Consider the following 19,413-nt stretch of genomic DNA (forward strand, 5'->3'; position numbering starts at 1 on the left):
GGCCAAAAGACACTTAAGGTCATGCTCAACTTCCTTAGCGATCAGGGAAATGCAAATCAAGACAACTTTAAGATACCACCTTACACCTGTCAGAATGGCTAAAATAAAAAACACCAATGATAGCCTTTGCTGGAGAGGTTGTGGAGAAAGGGGTACACTCACCCATTGCTGGTGGGAATGCAAACTTGTGCAACCACTCTGGAAAGCAGTGTTTCGGTTTCTCAGGAAATTCGGGATCAACCTACCCCTGGATCCAGCAATACCACTCTTGGGAATATACCCAAGAGAGGCCCTATCATACAACAAAAGTATATGTTCAACTATGTTCATGGCAGCATTGTTTGTAATAGCCAGAACCTGGAAACAACCTAGATGCCCTTCAACGGAAGAATGGATGAAGAAAGTATGGAATATATACATATTAGAGTATTACTCAGCAGTAAAAAACAAGGACTTCTTGAATTTTGCATACAAATGGATGGAAATAGAAAACACTATCCTGAGTGAGGTAAGCCAGACCCAAAAAGAGGAACATGGGATGCACTCACTCATATTTGGTTTCTAGCCATAAATAAAGGACATTGAGCTTATAATTCATGTTCCTAGAGAAGCTAAATAAGAAGGTGAATCCAAAGACAAACACATAGGCATCCTCATGAATATTAACCTTCATCAGGCGATGAAAGGAGACAGAGACAGAGACCCACATGGGAGCACCGGACAGAAATCTCAAGGTCCAAATCAGGAGCAGAAGGAGAGGGAGCACGAGCAAGGAACTCAGGACCACGAGGGGTGCACCCACACACTAAGACAATGGGGATGTTCTATTGGGATCTCACCAAGGCCAGCTGGCCTAGGTCTGAAAAAGCATGGGATAAATCCGGACTAGCTGAACATAGCGGACAATGAGGAATACTGAGAATTCAAGAACAATTGCAGTGGGTTTTTGATCCTACTGCACGTACTAGCTTTGTGGGAGCCTAGGCAGTTTGGATGCTCACCTTACGAGACCTGGATAGAGGTGGGCAGTCCTTGGGCTTCCCACAGGTCAGGGAACCCTGATTGCTCTTCGAGCAGATGAGGGAGGGGGACTTCATCGGGGGAGGGGGAGGGAAATGGGAAGCGGTTGCGGGGACGAGGCAGAAATCCTTAATAAATAAATAAATTAAAAAAAAACATTCTTTTTTGTTGTTTTTTCAAAACAGGGTTTCTCTGTGTAACAGTCCTGGCTGTCCTGGAATTCGCTTTGTAGATCAGGCTGGCCTCCAGCTCATAGAGCTCCACCTGCCTCCGCCTTCCAAGTGCTGGGATTAAAGGTGTGTACCACTGCTATCGGGCAGCTAAAATGTTATTTTAATACATCTTTATAATAACCCCCTGGACCCGTGCTATTACTTATTATCTTCAAACTTTATATCTTGGAGGAAGATATTCACCAGATTTCAGTCAATGTGGCCGAGCTGAAACCCAAGCCCTATCAGAGGTGGCACTAAGAAATAATACTATGAAGCTTTTAGTAAGGGCTTGGTAGAAAAGCTTGACACAGAACTCAACTACAATGACTTGTGCCATGGTGAAAGTTACTCTTATGGAGTTCAGCATCTACAGTGACAGACTTGTATTAAATAAACTTTTGAAAGTCTTTGAGAGTAGTTGTAAGAGGAATCACTATAGTGTTGTTTTCTGAGACAGTGTTTCATGCAGCTGAGATGAGCCTTGAACTCCCAACCTTCCTGCCTCCACCCATTTCCAAACATTTGAATTACAGGTATATCATATCCACCCCTCCTGGCCATCCTCCCGATACAATCTTGCTATATTGTTCATGCTGATCTAGGATTCAAGATTCTCCTGCTTCTGCCTCCCTAGTGCTGTGACTTCAATACAATTTGTGAGCCAACAGGAGCACTGTTCATTCATGTGACTGAAACTAATGCTTAAGAGACTCTGCACAGAGACACCAGTTCTTTCAGGCTGGCTTCAACCTTACAAGATATTCAGGAACCATCCGATCCTCTCCCTCTACTTCCCAATGCTGGCATTGCAGCTCTGTGGCATATCTGGCTAACATACCCATTTTACTAATTTTTTCCATCTGTGCCATACACTACATGTTTTCCCTAAATGTTTACTATTAGAAACATGTACATATGTGGCAAATAGATGAATTTAATATGCCTCATGAAAAGTGGTAATAATATGACTGTTCAGAAACTTTTGCCCACATCAGATCTCTAGCCTTTTCTCCCCAAAGACAGATTATGATAAAGGGAGAAGTGTTTTGCTTGCATATATGTCTGTTACTAAGAGCATGCATGTCTGAAGAGGCTAGAAAGCTATGGTTCCCCTGGAACTGGAGTTACAGATGGTTTTGATTGACAATGTCAGTGCTGGGAACTGAACCCAAAGTACTCTGCAAGAGCATCAAATGCTAAGCTATTTCTCTAGCCCCGATATATAATTTTAAAGGTTTTTTTTTTTTTGGTTGGGGTATAGCTCAGTTTTAGAATGTGTGTTTACCATGCACAAGTCCTGTATTCAGCCTACCAAAAAGGTGTCTTATTTCTTCAAATACTGAAATAACCTGCTTTGCTGATTATCTGGTTATAGTGCTAAGGAAAACTGGTTTTTACTAATACTTTTAGCTTAGTATTCCAAATTTAAGGCCAAATCAAATAGAATGATTATTTTCTAGTATGAAGCAATCTATGCCCAGAGTCTCCTAGACCCTGGAGACATGTCACAGCATATACAGAGAACCTAGTTAAATTGCAAGAACTCTGAAAGGCAATTAATTTACCCAAATCCACAGCTTATAAACCAAAGAACTAAGATGTAAGTGCAGGTCAGAGGGACTCCACGGCCTTTTTGTGCTCAGTTACTGAGGTTAATTAAAAACTAGGTGCTCTTTATGAACCAGGCTCTATGTTAATGAGATAGCACATTTCTCTAACTTCCAGACTTAAAAGACTGAGGCAGGAGAGGAGAGTTTGAAGTTAGCCTGGACTATATAGCAAGTTTCCAGCTTAAAGAAAACAAGTAACAAAAAATAATAATAATAATAATAAAACAACAAAATTGTCTCAACTCATTATTACAACAATCCTATTTAAAAATTCTAGCTGTGAAAGAATTTCATTAAAGTTAAAAAATCTAAATACTTCAGGTTAGGATATTTAAAATAGTTTAAAACCAGTCTGCTAGTCATTCTACTAGCTATTTCTCATCCTTTTGGACATTATTCTACTTGTGGCCATTCTACCATCCTACTCTAATAAGCAGGTTATTTAATCCTTTGACCATGTCTCTGTTTGCTTGAATGTGTTTGCTCTTATAATTTTGGTTAACTAAAAGATGACACTGGGTAAGTATGATCAAGTAAGATTTATTATGGACAAGTGGTAGAAAACAATGTTAGTGCTATTCATAGGTACGTTCCTTGAATCATATGTAAGAGACTGTTATTAAAAGTCTGCTTTATTTTTCTGTGGAGTCAAGTGCTAGCTATTAATTACAGTTAGATTCTTTTCATTCTTTGCAAACGTTATCAGGACAGTTATCATCACCTATCAATAATTAAATAAACTAGGTTCCAATGTTTCTGTCCACATCTGGATGTTTCAGGTGATCAGGAACTCCTACTGGATCCCTTTAGCTTTGAGTTCTTGATTATATCTATAAAGAAAACAGAAAGACGAATCATTACCAATAAAAACAGCTAAAAAGAGAATGGGAAGCACATCCCACTTCTTTCCCGCTGTCAAGAGGCTACAGAGTTGTAAATGCAATCTTCCAAGGAACTGACAGGTAGAAACAGGCAGAAGAAAAAGTGGGGTACCCAAAGATTTCATTTGCCTCTGCTGTGTGTTTTAGATTTCAACTTCTGAAGTTTTAACTGCTTATATGATATGTTTCATTTTAAAGAACACACACACACACCTACACACCTCTTTAATCCCAGTAGGTGGATCTCTGAGTTCAAGGCTAGCATGGTCTCATGGAGAGAGTTCTAGAACACCCAGGGCTATATAGAGAAACTCTGTCTCAAAAACAAAACATCAGTGCTGAGGGTCCAATCTAGGGGCTCACATATGCTAGACAAGTATTGAATCTGAGTCACATCCACTGACCTACTTTCTTTCCCTCTCTTTTCTTCCTTTTTCCTTTCCTTTTGAGACAGGGTTTCATGGTTTAGCTCTGGCTGTCCTGGAACTTGCTTTGTAGACCAAAGCTGACTGGCTTCAAACTCAGAGATCTGTCTGCCTCTGCTTCTTGCGTGCTGGGATTAAATGCATGCACCACCACTGCCCAGCTCACTGACCTATTTTTATTCTTTATTTAAAACAAAAAAAAAATATTTGTGTGCATGCATTGCGAGAGGCAGGTGAGGAGTGTGGCTTCTAGAGACCAGAAGACCATTCTAGATCTCCTGGGGCTTGGAGTTGCAGGTAGTTCTAAGCCACCTGAAGTGTGTGTGTTGGTAATCAAATTTCAGTCCCTAGCAAAAGTAGTTTGCATTCCTAACAGCTGTGCTATTGCTCTAGCCCTCTAATGTTCAACGCTGAATGCCCCAAGCTAATGTATTTGTATAACAATTGGCAAGATGTGATTAACTATAATTTTTCATTTTATACTCACAAAGCATCTAAGAAAAGAAAATCAAGTGACAATGGGTTCTTGTTTGATCACTAGAAGTAAAAAACATACTTTCTCCCACTAATAGACTAATAGGTTATAAACACTTAAAGTTTCTTCAATTCTCATTAATGCAGAGAAGACTCATCTATAGAGCCAGAGGGAGGCGGATCTCTGTGAGTTCGAGGCCAGCCTGGTCTACAAGAGCTAGTGCCAGGACAGGAACCAAAAGCTACGGAGAAACCCTGTCTCGAAAATCCAAAATAAATAAATAAATAAATAAAGAAAGAACGAAAGAAAGAAAAGAAAAGAAAAGAAAAAAAGAAAAGTACCTCTCTTAACTACTAAATCATCTTCCCAGGCCCAATTGCTAACTACTGAGTAAAGAGTTTAAAAACCTTTCAAGTGTTCACAGAACACTTCACAGCAAAACCCGTGCTCTTTCTCTAAATGTTATTCCACATACATTTAAAGTCCACCTCTATACCTGAAAGCAAGTGACAAAAGGCTGACAATGGAAATGACTTAGAAAATTGTGTTATATGTTGTGGTCTAAATGACAAATGTACATGAACTCCTGGTCTTCAGGGGTGGTGCTCTTTGGGAGGTTATAGAACCTTGAAGAAGTGAAGCCTTGCTGGAGAAAGTATTATCACTGAGGGCTAACTTTGAGATTTCATCGGTATGCTCCGCTTCCTGTTCTCTCTAAGCTTCTTGTATGTGGATGAAAAGGTGACCAACCAGTTTCCTGTTCCCGTAGCTATGTTTCCCCTAACTATTGCTACGCCTTTCCTACCATCATAGACTGCTCCTCCAGAACCATAAGCCAAATAACACTCTCTTCTCTGCATTGCTTTCAGTCACAGTATTTTATCACAGCAACAAAAAATTAACACAGTTATCAGAGAAAGAGGGAGAGGGAGAGAACTATAAGAATTGAGAATTGGGACAATAAACTGTTGAATTTAAAATCTAGGTAACATAAGCTTAGCTGCTCTTAACATATTTGTAATTTCCCACACTGACAGAAATGATATATTTCTACTTCATACACAATTTTGGCATTATATGTGAATAACAAATACACACACACAAACATGTACACACACACACATACACAGCCATCTAGGTAGCTTCTGAATCAGTTCTGTTACACCTTGGTAGTAGGCTTACCTCCAAATACGAAACAGCTGAGAGGCTCCTGCTGAGCCCACAAAGAAATTAACAGCAAACAAACTCCAATTTTTGGGTATAATTACAAGTGAGTACCTTGACCAAATAAACCCTGTTGAAAGAAAGCATTTTTTAAAGGCACAGATGCTTCTCATAATATATTTTAATATTTAACATTAGAGCAAGGTTAACTATGAATAAGGCTATGACAATAATAACAAAGGACGAAGGGCAAAGAAATGCTGTATTATGAGTCTTAAAAAAGTACCTTAAAGTCTTATTATATAACACTATATTATAGCTACATAATTATTATATATTACATAAAAATTCTCATGATAGAATTTTCAGTATTATATAAAATTCTCAGTTCTTACATTAAAGGGAGACTTTGCTAGGAACCAGTGTCACTATACCATCATCCCACTTAAAAAATTATGTTCATGTAAAAACCTGAGAAGCAAAATCTCACATAGACACATTCTCAACAACCTTCCTGCCTAAACTATCCATAATCCAGTATTCCCTAGAGATGGATAATGTGTGAAAGTAAATATGCATGAAGACATTTGTAAAATAAAATCATTTAATGAACATAAAACCAGAGTTTTGTTGTATGTGGGTTAATTTTGGGTGTGTACCTACCCTTTAAAAGCTGAGCCATCTCTTCAGCTATTCGGGATAAAAGGTTCTATCTTGGGAGGAAGTTTGTTAAGACTCAAGATGCAACTTTTGTTATTGTTGCTGGGAGGGAAACATGGTGGGAGGCTGATTTGATCAAAACATATGCATGTATGAAATTCTCAATAAAAGTAAATAAAAGACTCAGGATGATCTGAAGAGATGCTAGTAAAAACTCAAGAAGTAAACTCAAAAGTATCAAACTAACTGAGCTTAGAGGAAACATTGTCTAACCTGCCAAGCTGCCTGCAGGTTGTGCAGTGAGCTTGTACAATGAGTTCCATCTTTCCTTGGCTGTCACCCATGCTGGGGTAGGTTTTCAGTGATGCAACCATCTGAGTAATTTCTGGTTCTGTAAGTAACCCTTCACTCCTATTTCTGTAAGTAACTCCAAGAAGCACATTGGTTCACCAAGCTAAACTTTGGTGGTATCAACTCTTTATCTGTAGTGAGTGGACATTTTCTCACATTGTCTCAGAAATAGTGTTATACAACAGTGGATTATCGAAGAAGCTTTTAATTTACCTGTAGCCATCAGCACAGTGGACTGAGCTGTGCTGAGTTTCTCTGCAGGTCTGGCCATGTCAGCTAATCCTGCACACACCAATCCCTGCAAATACACATTTAAGACATGTGAGCAGGGCGTCAAGAGTGAGGCATAATCATTTTTAATTTTAAATTAGACAAAATATCTATGAATTTCTACATGATAGCTACACTCATATTATCCATAACATTAAGAAAAGTTCAGAGCATGACAAAAAGCTACAACAAATTCAAGAGTACCTTCTTCTTTTATGTTTTCTATCAATAGTCTTTAAAGAAGTACCAGAAAATTTACTTATAATTTTATCTTGTTAGATGATTTTTCCTTATTTTCTTATTTTTAGAACATGTACATGTGTCACAGTGCACATAAAGAGGTCACAGGACAAGTTGTGGGAGTCAGTTCTCTCATTACACCAAGTGGGTTCTAGAAATTGAACTCAGGCTTGGTCAAAGGTGCCTTTACCTTGAGTTCTTATTGGTCCTAGATAACTTTTCTTTAACATTAAAGCACACACAACCATATCTTCCTTGTTGTGTGTTTTTTTTAAAGATTTATCTTTATTTTATGTGTACAAGCACTGTGCCTGCATATATATATATATATATATATATATATATATATATATATATATATATACCATCTGTGTGCAGTGTCCGTGGAGGCCAGACAAGGGCATGGAATCCCTGAAACTGGAGTTAAAGCTGGTAGTGAGGCATCATGTAGATGCTGGGAACTGAAGCTAGGTATCTACAAGAGCAGCAAGTGCTCTAAACCACTGAGCCAACTCTCTGGTACCACTCCTGCTATGACTTTATTGTCTTTTATAGAATCACCCACACATATCCTAATGTCAGCATTCCTCAGAAAGCTTGGTAATAAGCTGGGCCTGGATGGTATAGGCCTATAATTCAAGATATTTGGGCGGGGGGGGGGGGCTAAGGGAAGGAAAACCACAAGCTTAAGGCCTGTCTCAACTACAAAGTAAGTTCAAAGGTCATCATAGGTATCTTTTTTCGTTGCTTTTTGAGACAGGGTTTCTCTGTGTAACTGTCCTGGCTGTCCTGGAGCTAACTTTGTAGACCAGGCTGGCCTTGAACTCACAGAGATCCCATCTGCCTCAGTCTCCCAAGAGCTGGGATTAAAGGTGTGTGCCACCATGGTCCCCTCCCCCCAGCAGCATAGAAGTCCTATTCCAAAGTAAAAAAGAGGGCTGAGGATCAAAAGCTCAAGGCAACCTGGGCAATTCAGTGAGATTACATCTCAAAAAAAAAAAAAGTAAAAGAGGTGAGGCTATGATTCCATGATAGAACACTGTGCTACCCATGCATGAGGCCAGAAACAAAAATAAAACAAAATTTAAAAACCCAAAGCATCTAGTAACCTTAAGAATACCCCCACATATGTAACTACCTCTCATTATTCTGTAATTGGACTCACACAAAGCACGTAAGCTGCTGAAATTTAACTTGCACAACAGTAATATGTTAGGCTGGGGAAGCACTGGGAATACTGGGGGGTAGCACACCACTTGCAAAGCAAATGCAGGCTCTGGGAGCAATTCATACTGCAAATCAATTATAAAAAAAAAGGAACTATGTCTATTTAAAGACCTTCAGGAGGCTCAAGGCCCATTATGATGTTTAGAGAGGAGAAAGAACAAAAGGGGGGAAAAACGCTATAGATGTTTAGGACTCTGCCCTGTGCTTCCCTCTACAAGCCTTTAAAAAAAAATTATGAGTCTCTATGTAGAATGGGCTGCCTTCCAAATGACTTGACTCCTCTGAGTGCTGGAATTAAAGGTGTGTGCTACCACAACCATGCTGAAAAACTTTTCTTACACCTGATTTCCTACAGCAGCACAAAAGCCTCCCTTGTTTTCCAAAGTGCCAGTTTTTGAATAAAGCTGACTTCCTTTCCACCAACTCTTAGCTCCACAGTACTGGCTTTCAAGTAGCAACTAGCCAGACCTGCATCCAGCAACACAATGGGCATTATTCAGCTACAAAACAAAGCAAATTATGATATGCAGTAACCAGGAAATAAACCTGTGAAATAAACCAGTCATGAACATTGAATGATTCCACGGGACTGGAGAGAGATAGTTCAGCAGTTAAGAGTGCTTGTTGCTCTTGCAGAGGACCAAACTTAGGTTCTTAGCACCCATGTTGGGTATCTTACAGATGCCTCTAAACTCTAGCTTCAGGGAATCTGACACTCTTTTGGCCTCCTCAGGTACCAGCAACATGTGTAAATACATGCACACTGATACAGACATAAATAAATCTTTAAAAAACATTGCATGATTTCACTTCCATGAGGTACCTAGACAGCCAAATTCATAGAGGCAACCAACAAGTAGACATTATTTTAAGAAAAAGAAGCAGTATAGTATGGAGTGTGTAATGGTGCTAAAGTCTCTAAGCTATAATGCTGACTGATAATGTACTGAGCACTACCTGGATGTTTATTTAAAATGCAAAAGCAAAAATGGTTAAGGTGGTTATTTTGTTATTTTTGTCATATTAGAAGAGTTTACAGACCAGCAGTTTTCAACTTAGAGGACACTAGAATCACCTGCAAAGGTTACTAAAACACAGCTTACTGGGCTGTCCCTGGGGTTTTTCAGATTGAGTAGTTCTGTGATGGGGACTGCACATCTGCATTTGTAAAAAGTTCCAAACAAATAATTTTCAACATAAATCCAATGATTTGCTAGAAACAGCCACTAGAATGAGTATATATTATATATGTACATATATCTGTTATAAAGTGAAAGTAATAATCTTAGAGCCAGAAGTCATAGGCTCTATCATTTACACCAAATGCTTATATGTATTAGATAGAGTTGTATGTACTTGGGCTGGCCTCAAATTCTATACATAGTCAGAGGATAGACTTAAGCCCCTTGATCTTGCTATCTATGCCATCCAAGTACTGGGATAATAGGCTATACCACCATGTGAGGCTCGGTATGTTTTTTAAGAAAGGTGTATTCAGAGGCCCTTTCTGACAGACAGAGTTCAGATAAACTAAGGTAGGTAGTATATGCTTCATAAGATTTATCTCAAATTTAAATTGGGAGGGGGGAGATGGGAGGGTGGAAGGGGAGAGGGAAGGGGAGAAGGGGAGGGAGGAAGAGAACATGAGGGAATGGGATGGTTGAGATGAGGGAAGGACAGAGAAGGGGAGCAAGGAAAGAGATATCTTGATTTGAGGGAGCCATTATGGGGCTTAACAAGAAACCCGGCACTAGGGATAATTCCCAGGAATCCACAAGGGGTCCCAGCTAAGACCCTAAGCAAAAGTGGAGAGGGTGTCTGAACTGGCCTTTCCCTGTAATAAGATCGATGACTATCTTAATTGTCATCATATAACCTTCACCTAACAACTGAGGGAAACAGATGCAGAGATCCACAGCAAAGCATTGGGCTGAGCTTCTGGAGACCAGTACAAGAGAGGTAGGAGCGATATTGAGCAAAGGGGTCATGACCATAATGGGGATACCCACAGAAACAGCTGACCTGAGCTAGGGAGAGCTCACTGACTCCGGACTGATAGTGGGGGAACCTGCATAGGACCAAACTAGGCCCTCTGAATGTGAATGACAGTTGTGTGGCTGGGGCAGTCTGTGGGACCATTGGCAGTGGGACCAGGATTTATCTCTAGTGCTTGAACTGGTATTTTGAAACGTATTCTTTTTGGAGGGAAACCTTGCTCAACTGAAGGCGTAAGTCGCAAACAATGCCACACCAGTTTGGAATTATGATTAATAGGGTGATATTAATTTAAAGAGGAAAAAACTTACAGATAACCGTCCCAGACAACAGCCCTCTGCACAATCAGGAAGGAGTCTAGTCACCGGAAGCAGAGCAGGAAGCCAAGAGAGCGAGAAGGGAAGTAGCAGCTTTTTTAAAGGGAAAGAGACCACACCCCAATGGGCTGCACAGCGGCTATAGGCTGGAGGAGCGGAAGGACCTCCCGCAACACTCAACCTAGAAATAAGAGGGAGGGCCTCGGTCCTGCCTCAAAGTGATGTGTCAGACTTTGTTGACTCCCATTGGGAAGCCTTACCATCTCTGAGGAGTGGATGTGGGGTGGGGCTGGAGTGGGGCGAAGGGGAGGGTGGGATGAGGGGAGGGAGTGGGAACTGGGATAGGTATGTAAAATGAGAAAAGATTGTTTAAAAAAATAAATTTAATGATAAAAAGATTTATCTCAAATTAGTAATTTCTATAAAGAAATTATTTTAAGTAACTTCCGTTAAAACTCAAAACTTACCCATTTCATTACTGGAGCCCAGAAAAAAACTGTTCTGGGGCCTGAAAAATAAAAGAAAAATTTAGAGATAATCAAATATTATTCCTTTATATGCTAACACCAAATTATACTCTGCTTTTTATACACATTGTACTGACATTTAGGAAGGTACAAAAACACTGTAATATCAATCTTCCATGTGCCTTTCTGATATTCTTGCCACCTACTTGTAGATCACATTAAAAATAAGCTAAGGTGAGCCAGGTCTTTTAATCCCAGCACTCAGGAGGCAGAGGCAGGTTCATCTCTGAGGTGGATGAGTCTACAGAGCTAGTTCCAGGACAGCCACAGCAACACAGATAAACCCTGTCTCAAAAAACCAAAACAAAAAAAAAAAAGTGAAGGTTGGGCTGGAGGAGTGGCTCAGCAGATGAGAGCAGGGGCTTTTGCTGAGGACCTGAGTTCAGTTCAGTGGCTCCCAAACACCTGCGTCTTTAGCTCCAGGGGATCTGACCTTTGCAGACACTGTTTTCCTGAATAAATACTCAACACAGACTGAGATACTCCTCCTAAACTCAGAATTGGGATTAGAGTGAGCTGGGGAGGTTCAGGTCGTCACGTGTGGAGGCCCTGGATCACAGGCTGTTGCAGTTTCTTAATTTGGTTTTTACTATGGCTTGAAGCTTGGTTTCATCACTCAAGGAAGTGAAGTGTATCTTTTCAGTTTCTGGGTGAACAGATGTCCAAATTTGAATTCTTCTTGATTCTCCCAGACCACCATTTGAAACTGTTTATTCTGTTGCTGTCCTCAAATTGTTTTCTAACTAATGTCCCTAGATTCTGGCTTCTCTGAAAGTTTAAATGGTTGAACATTTGGGTTATTGAACAGTAAAACTTTCCAGTAGATTTACGTAATAATTAATTTACTACAATGCTCCAAGCTAGGTGACAGTTAAAAATGTAACTGTGCAAATTCCTACAGAACCACACCAACCAACCTAAAAAATGAAACAAAACAAAAAACAAAAACTAAACAACAAAAAATCCTTCAAACATGAAATTAAGAGGCCAGTATTTTTGACCAAGAAAGGTATTTTAACCACTGAAAAAAATAATTTCATGTTAAGAGTGTTTTGCCTGTATGTATGTATGTGTATCATACATACATCACTGGTATCCATAGGGGTCAGAAGAGAGTGTCAGATCCTCCGAAACTGGAGTTACAGATGGCTATGAGCTGCGATCTGGGTATGGGAAACCAAATATAGTTGCTGTGTAAGAGCAGTAAGTGTTCTTAACTGCTGAGACACCTCTCCATCCCCAATTAGTGATAATTTTAAATGAAGACAAACTTTAAATGAGTTTAATAACTTTAAGTACTAAATAGAAAAATATCTGTAGCAAACATAAGATTTTCTAATTTGCTATTTTGTTCTGAGATAGTTGAAGATAGTGAAAAGCAATAAATAATCAGAGCTGAATATCTAAAAATGTAAACGAGCAGGGTTTTTTTTTTTTTTTTGAGATAATGTGGAGGGTGTGGGGACTGTTTTCTGGTGCCTCCCAAGCTGGCTTGGAAATTCCCAGGTAACCCAGGCTGACCTTGAATTCACTGCTTTCTTCAGGCCTTAAGGAATAGGATTACAAATAGACCCACCACTCCCAGAACAAAGTAGCTAGCTTCTGCTTTTAAACTACTGAAAAGGAGGAGGGCTGGGTGTGGCCGTATACACCTTTAATTCCAGCCTTCAGAAGGTAGAGGTTGATAGATTTCTGTGAACTTGAAGCCTTCCTGGTCTGTCCTAGGCAATCTAGGACTTTGGAGTCGATACTCTCTGTCTTAGGGGAAAGGGGTGCCAAGCAATATAACCATAAACATTTCAAAGAAAACTAAGTTTGCTCTTTCATTTGATCTTTACTAATTTATTTTATCTTTAGAGTATATAGCAAATAAACGCAGATAATGTATGAATTCAGACATAGAAGCTGTCACTAAGATCTAAACCAAGTTTTAGTGAGACAAAAAACAAGGTCATGCTATATACAATTATATTCTCACAAGAAAACATAAAAATGAATGAAGTATAAATAACAGAGGAGCTACTAACATTTATTTCTAATGCAATATTATGAATTTAAGAAATTTCAATTTAGAACTCAACAAAAAAGAAAGTCATTCTTAGAGAGAAATATAGACTCTTTAGACAAGGAATTAACTAACAAGACATTTTTATCCTTTTCCCTTAAGGCTTTATTTTCAAAAGTGAAAAAGGCCTCAACAATTGATAATTTATAAACATCAGACAGTATTCTAAGTATATTTAACTTTGCCTGCAGAGTCATCTTGTCCAGTTTCTTTTCTTGTTTTTATTTTCTTGGAGCAGGGTCTCAACATATAGTTTAAGGTATCTTGAACCAAACTGTTTAGTTTAGGCTGGCCTTAAACTTGAGGTGATCTTCTTCCTTCAGCCTCCAGAATGCAGATATTTCAAGTGGTGTTACTGTGGTTGACAGATTGATATACCTTCCCCTTTGTCTTTCTTCTTTGGGATTTCTCTTTCAGGACCTCACCATGTAGCTCTGGCTGCTCTGGAATTCTCTATAGAAAGAAATCTGGCTGGCTTTGAACTCCCAGAGATCTGCCTTTCTCTTCCTCCTGAGTGCTGGGATTACAGGAGTACACAACCGAACACGGATAGGTTGATGTACTTTATAAACCAAACTTTATTTCCCAATTTCTTTGGCAGGGAGAAATTGTTATTAATGGAATAAATGAATTCTATCCAGAACACGGCTATATGTATGTATGATTCTTTCTACTACAAAGAGAGAGAGGGTTCTTTCTTGGAAAAGATTATGCACACATAAACTTACAAACATTGAATTGGTATTCAGCGTAAAGAATGACCTTTCTTATTGAATGTTGGAAGGTCACAAAGATCACTACCTCTTCTCATTCCTTTCATACCATTCTTTATCACCACTTTCCTTTTCTCAATTTTTTATACTAAAATAACTTTCGATCCTTTTACTTGAATATCTTGCTTGCTGGGAGTACTGGCATTACTTTCTGGGCTTGTCTAAAATTTGTTCATTCATTCCTTTCTTTATATGAAGCTCTCAGTTGCTAGAGGCAGGAGGATCAATTTAAGGCCACTTTGGCTCAGCTACTTAGCAAGGTCAAAGTGACCTACATCAGATTCTGTCTCAAAAAAAAAAAAATCTAAACACGTGTGTGTGCATGCATATATACAGTAATAACTTATCTATGGTGGCCCTTGTATATCAGAAATTCTCTTAGTTTAGTATTCACTGATCAAATGTGCTGATCTTTCACTTTTCAACACTCCTCTTACTTCCATATACTATGCAGTCCACCTGCTTGATACTATGTGGCCAACTAACCACATGCATCCTTAGAATGTGAATGTCAGTATCTGACACCAATACTGACTGACAAAACCATTTTTATTGTGCTAAAACTAGTTCTGGCTTAACACTAAGAACATAATTATTAACACTGGCATTGTGCACCTTTGTATGATACACCCTATTTTATAGTTAATTTTTTTTTAAAAAAAGTATGTTTTTTAAATTAGTAATGTTTTTGCCCTAATTGTAGTCATCCATATTCCATTATTACAAGAAATACCTAAGGCCAGTGCTTGATAATAACTTTCTGGGGCTGGGAAGATGGCTCAGTGGTTAAGGGTACTTGTTGCTCTCAGAGAGGACAAGATTTGGTTCCCAGAACCCACATGGCAGCTCACAATCATCCTCAACTATGGTCCAGGGGAGTGAATCCAATGACCTATTCTGACCTACTTGGGTACCAGGCATACATCTGGCACATAGCCACACATACGGACAAAACACACATGTTGTTGACAGAGTCCTGAGGAAGGGCAAAATGTTCTATCAGCAAGAGGGGAAAAGGATATGTTAGATACGTGTATGGGCTCTGTCCCAAAGTTACTAGGACTCAATCATAGACACTTCACCTTAAGGAATTTATCTCATTCTAATTACTCCCCAAATATTCCACCTCCAAACACCATAGTCTGATTAAATTTCCAGTTACCTAATGCTTCACAATGAGGATTAAATCTCAATATATAACGAGCTGAAGGACATTAAGCCGAAATACCAATGAAGCTGTTAAGTAAACATTGTGAAACACAACTTCAAAGTTATGATCTGACAAGTGCCTAGAGCACAGTTACACACTGACTTGTTTGGAGCCACAGGCTTTACATACAGTTAGCTAGATGGTGATTAAGCCACATCCCTTATGTGAGTTGAGGAACTTGTCTAGGAAGTACATTTAGTTATATTCTATTATTGTTCTACAGAGGCAGATCATTCTGTGTCACAGCACATGTTGAATATAAGCAGACAGATGACAAAGGCCTCAACATTCTGGGCCACATAGTATTCTAACTATAGTATATATCTCTATAAAGCATATCCTGTTGCTTGTCTAGAAATACTTGTCACAGACAGAAATAAATCCAAAATTGAATAACAAGCAATATACTTTCCAACTGTTGATATTCTAACCTTCCATAACTTTTTAAAAGAAAGAATGCTTGTATATGAATGTAGTTTAATTCTTAGGTGACTCAATTACAAATACTAATGTACAGTGATAGTCAAGGGGACTATTTTCATTCTGGGTAATGAGTAGAACAATAATCAGTGTTTTCGCAGATCTTTTTTTCTTTTTCCTTTTTTGGTTTTCAAGACAGGGTTTCTCTGTTTAGCCCTGACTGTACTGGAACTCACTCTGTAGATCAGGCTGGCCTCAAACTCAGAGCTCTACCTCCTGAGTGCTGGAATTAAAGATGTTCCCAAAGGTGTGGATGCCACTGCCACCACCCACACCCTGGCATTTTCTCAGATTTTAACACTAATGAGCCAACAGTCATATTTTTCATGTTTGTTTATTTCTATATTGCCGTGCTTATAACTTTTCAATCACAAGTAAGTTTTTAGTGCTAGGTATCTTTATATAGTATTATTCAAAAATTTAATAGTTAGAGATGTAGAATAGTTCAAAGCCCTGAGTTCTATTTCCAGTACCACATAAATAAAACACTGTACATGTCTGTAACCCTAGCACTAAGTGTAGAGATAGAGGGGTAGAGACAAGTAGATCCCTGGGGCTCACTGACAAGTCATCCTGGGTAAACTCCAATGAAGGACTATCTAAAAGCATAAAGTGTCTGGTCCCAGGAGGACACACCTTTAATCCCAGCTTTGGGGAGCAAAGGAAGGAAGATTTCTGGTGAGTCTGAGGTCAGATTGTTCTATATAACAAGTTTGGGGCCAGCCAGGAAAAAGTAGTAAGATCTAGCCTTTTTTGATTCTTTTTCAGACAGGGTTTTTCCTGTGTAACAGCCCCTGGCTGTCCTGGAACTAAATTCACAGAGATCTGCCTGTTTCTGCCACCCCCAGGGTGCTGGGATTAAAGGAGTGTGCCACCACACCTGGAAATCTAGTTTTAAAAAAAAATAATACTTTAGCTACACAGCAAGTTCAAGGCTGACCTGGGATAAAAGGGATCTTGTTAACAAAAACAAATAAATAATAACAACAACCCTCTAAACCCTTTTTATTTAGAAGAGAACATTTGCTCTGATTTGAAAAACAATACTTTTGCTAAGTGTCTTAGATAGCACATCATTTAATTTTCACAATGATTCTTAATTTTAAAAGATTTCTAAGGTTTGAGGAATTCTCTAAGGCCAAGGTCATTTAATCAAGAGTCAGCCTACCTCTCTCTGACTGTCTTCTGTGTTCCTCTATAACACTTAAAACAGAAGCAACCCAAAGACTTGTGGGTGAAATGCACAAAGTGCTCTTCACTCTGCAGTTAAGTACTATAAACAATAAGTACAGGAGGCTAAAAGCCAGGGCCCTGGAAAAGACCAACAAACAACTACCTTCTAATTAATCCCCACTTAGAAAGTAGTTTAAAACTCAGTCCTCATGCCATGCCCCAAACACAAAGCTGGAGGGTAAGAATTGCCACAGAGCTCAGTTACTTTGCAACACCCTGATCATTACACCAAATTGTCCAACTCTTAACTCCTGAAAAACCTCCACCATAAACATAGCAAAATAGAAATGTAAAACTAAAAGGCAACTCAACAAACTTCATAATAAAGTTCCTTAAAAACAAGCTTTATAACGGTTCTTATACTGCAGTAATACTATTGAGTGTTAAGCTAAAGTCTATGCAGAAGTCCACACCATTCTGTTACCAAACAGGACACCAGATTTAGCAATCAACCTAAGCCCCAGAGAGTGGCTTCTGCTCCTGGCAGAACTAAACCCTTCTAATATCAACTGCAGAATATACATTTATCTATGTAAAGGCAAGATCCACCTTTTTGTTAGGAACTCAATCTTTTCCATTGAGAATAAAATTTCCTATTCACTCAATCTTATGCTTAAAGACTTCATAATACAATCATATTTTAGCCCCCACAAACAAGTCTTATTAATTCCCATTTTGTATTAGAAATAACCTAATTGTAGAACTACAATAAAGAACTAGAGGGACAGGGGTCTTTCATTTTCTTAAAGAATTGTTTTCAACTTCAAGACTACTTATTTAGCACTAATGACAGCTAACATCCCCAAAGTATCACGCATGTATGTTATTTTTTATTTTCATAATGAATATATTTTACAAGAATTAGGGCTAGGACAGAGGTGTAGAATTCTGCCCAAGGTCACACCTTGGTAAGTGATGGAAAAGAATATCTGCCCGCGTAAAAAAAAAGCCTCGGACAGAACCTGGTCAGGGATTGCGTAATGATTGGCTTATACTGGATCTAGGGAACCAGGAGTGACACTGACCGGGAAGGGGAGTGGGGAAGCGTCCAATTTTGGGAAGGGTTGGCTCCGCGGGCCTCTGCCAACAGGAGCTGAAGTATGACCTTTAGTCCAAACCCTCTGCTGAGATCAGACAGCTATTCGGCTCTTTCTCACGTGTGTTATAAATCCACGGAGAGAAAAAGTGGAGTAGAATGGGAGTTTCAGGGTGGCCCAAGACCCCCTTTGTGGCAGAAGTTAAGGTTCAAGTCTGGAGACGAGGTCGGGGGTATGAGTAGTGAGTGCTTACAGGAGCGCCGGCAATAAAAGTCAACAAGGGCACCGGGTGGAGCTATTTGGCTTTGGGAAGGGACACAAAATGAGGCAAGGGCAAAGACGAGGAGAACTGAGGGATTCCCTTCAGGTGACGAGACTGGGACTCTGAGATTCCTGCAGTAACTGAACTGTCACTGGGCCTCTAATGTCCCAGTTTTGGAGGGAGAGGGACGACCTCTCTGCGAGCCGTTCAGGATTCATTACCTGCCGGGTGGTTGTATAGCGGCCTCAATTTCTCTGGCAGCAACAACTCCACTTTATCCATGAATCGGTGGTAGGAGGCCCGCAGGCCTCGGGCGCCGGCAGCTGCCATCTCGGCGGCGTCGGTCAGGATCGACAGCAGCTAGGTAGGAGCGACGCTGCGTCCTCGTTCTTGGCTGACAACGAAGGGCGGCTCTGTCACACTCTCTCCACAGCGCTAAGGGTCCGCCTCTGCCCGAAGGCGCCCTTCCCCCGGTTCTGCCAGCCCCGGGTCAAGCACCTAGACTCCGCGCCGGGCGAAGGCTGAGGGGGCGGAGCCTCAGCAAAAGCCCGCCCCAGCCCGCCTCCTGCGAGAGGGCGGGGGAGACGGAGGAGGAGTCATGGCAACAGGTGCTAAAGAGGTCGCCGTGCCCCGGTTGCTCGCGCGAGGAGGGCGAGGCGCTTGCGCAGGCCAAGCGGTCCGCTCTAATTGGCCGGCATCGTGGAACGGAAGGGGCGGGACCAGACGCCCACCTGCTTCCGGCTCTAGAGGCCATGTTGGAGAGGGGAAACTGAAGCCGCTTCTTAGTGTCGTCCCTCACTTTGATTAAGAAGGCTGTAGTTAAAATAAGCTTTCTGGGCTTTCGTAGCCCCAGCTAAAGATGACTCCGCATACCTGTCTGGCTTCCTTTTATTTGCTTATTTTTTTTGAGACGGTGTCTTACTATATAATCCAGGCTGGTCTGGATCTCGCCATCGTCCAGCCTCAGCCTCCCGAG

General features: G+C 40.1%; 1 protein-coding gene across 1 annotated transcript; it reads right to left on the reverse strand.

The window, feature by feature from the left end:
* Nucleotides 1–3,369: 3,369 nt before the first annotated feature.
* Mpc2 (mitochondrial pyruvate carrier 2) lies at nt 3,370–18,967 on the reverse strand. The gene is made up of 5 exons (XM_041662403.1): nt 18,659–18,967; nt 11,318–11,358; nt 7,015–7,099; nt 5,809–5,920; nt 3,370–3,675 (listed from the first exon to the last, which is right to left on the reverse strand). The coding sequence occupies exons 1-5, from the start codon at nt 18,765–18,767 to the stop codon at nt 3,639–3,641; spliced, it is 384 nt and encodes a 127-aa protein (XP_041518337.1). The 5' UTR covers nt 18,768–18,967; the 3' UTR covers nt 3,370–3,638.
* Between the last annotated feature and the right edge of the window lie 446 nt (nt 18,968–19,413).

Source organism: Microtus oregoni, unplaced genomic scaffold (assembly GCF_018167655.1).
Source record: "Microtus oregoni isolate MIOR12 unplaced genomic scaffold, Mior012 000013F_ref0000133, whole genome shotgun sequence".
In the NCBI taxonomy this organism is placed as follows: Eukaryota; Metazoa; Chordata; class Mammalia; order Rodentia; family Cricetidae; genus Microtus; species Microtus oregoni.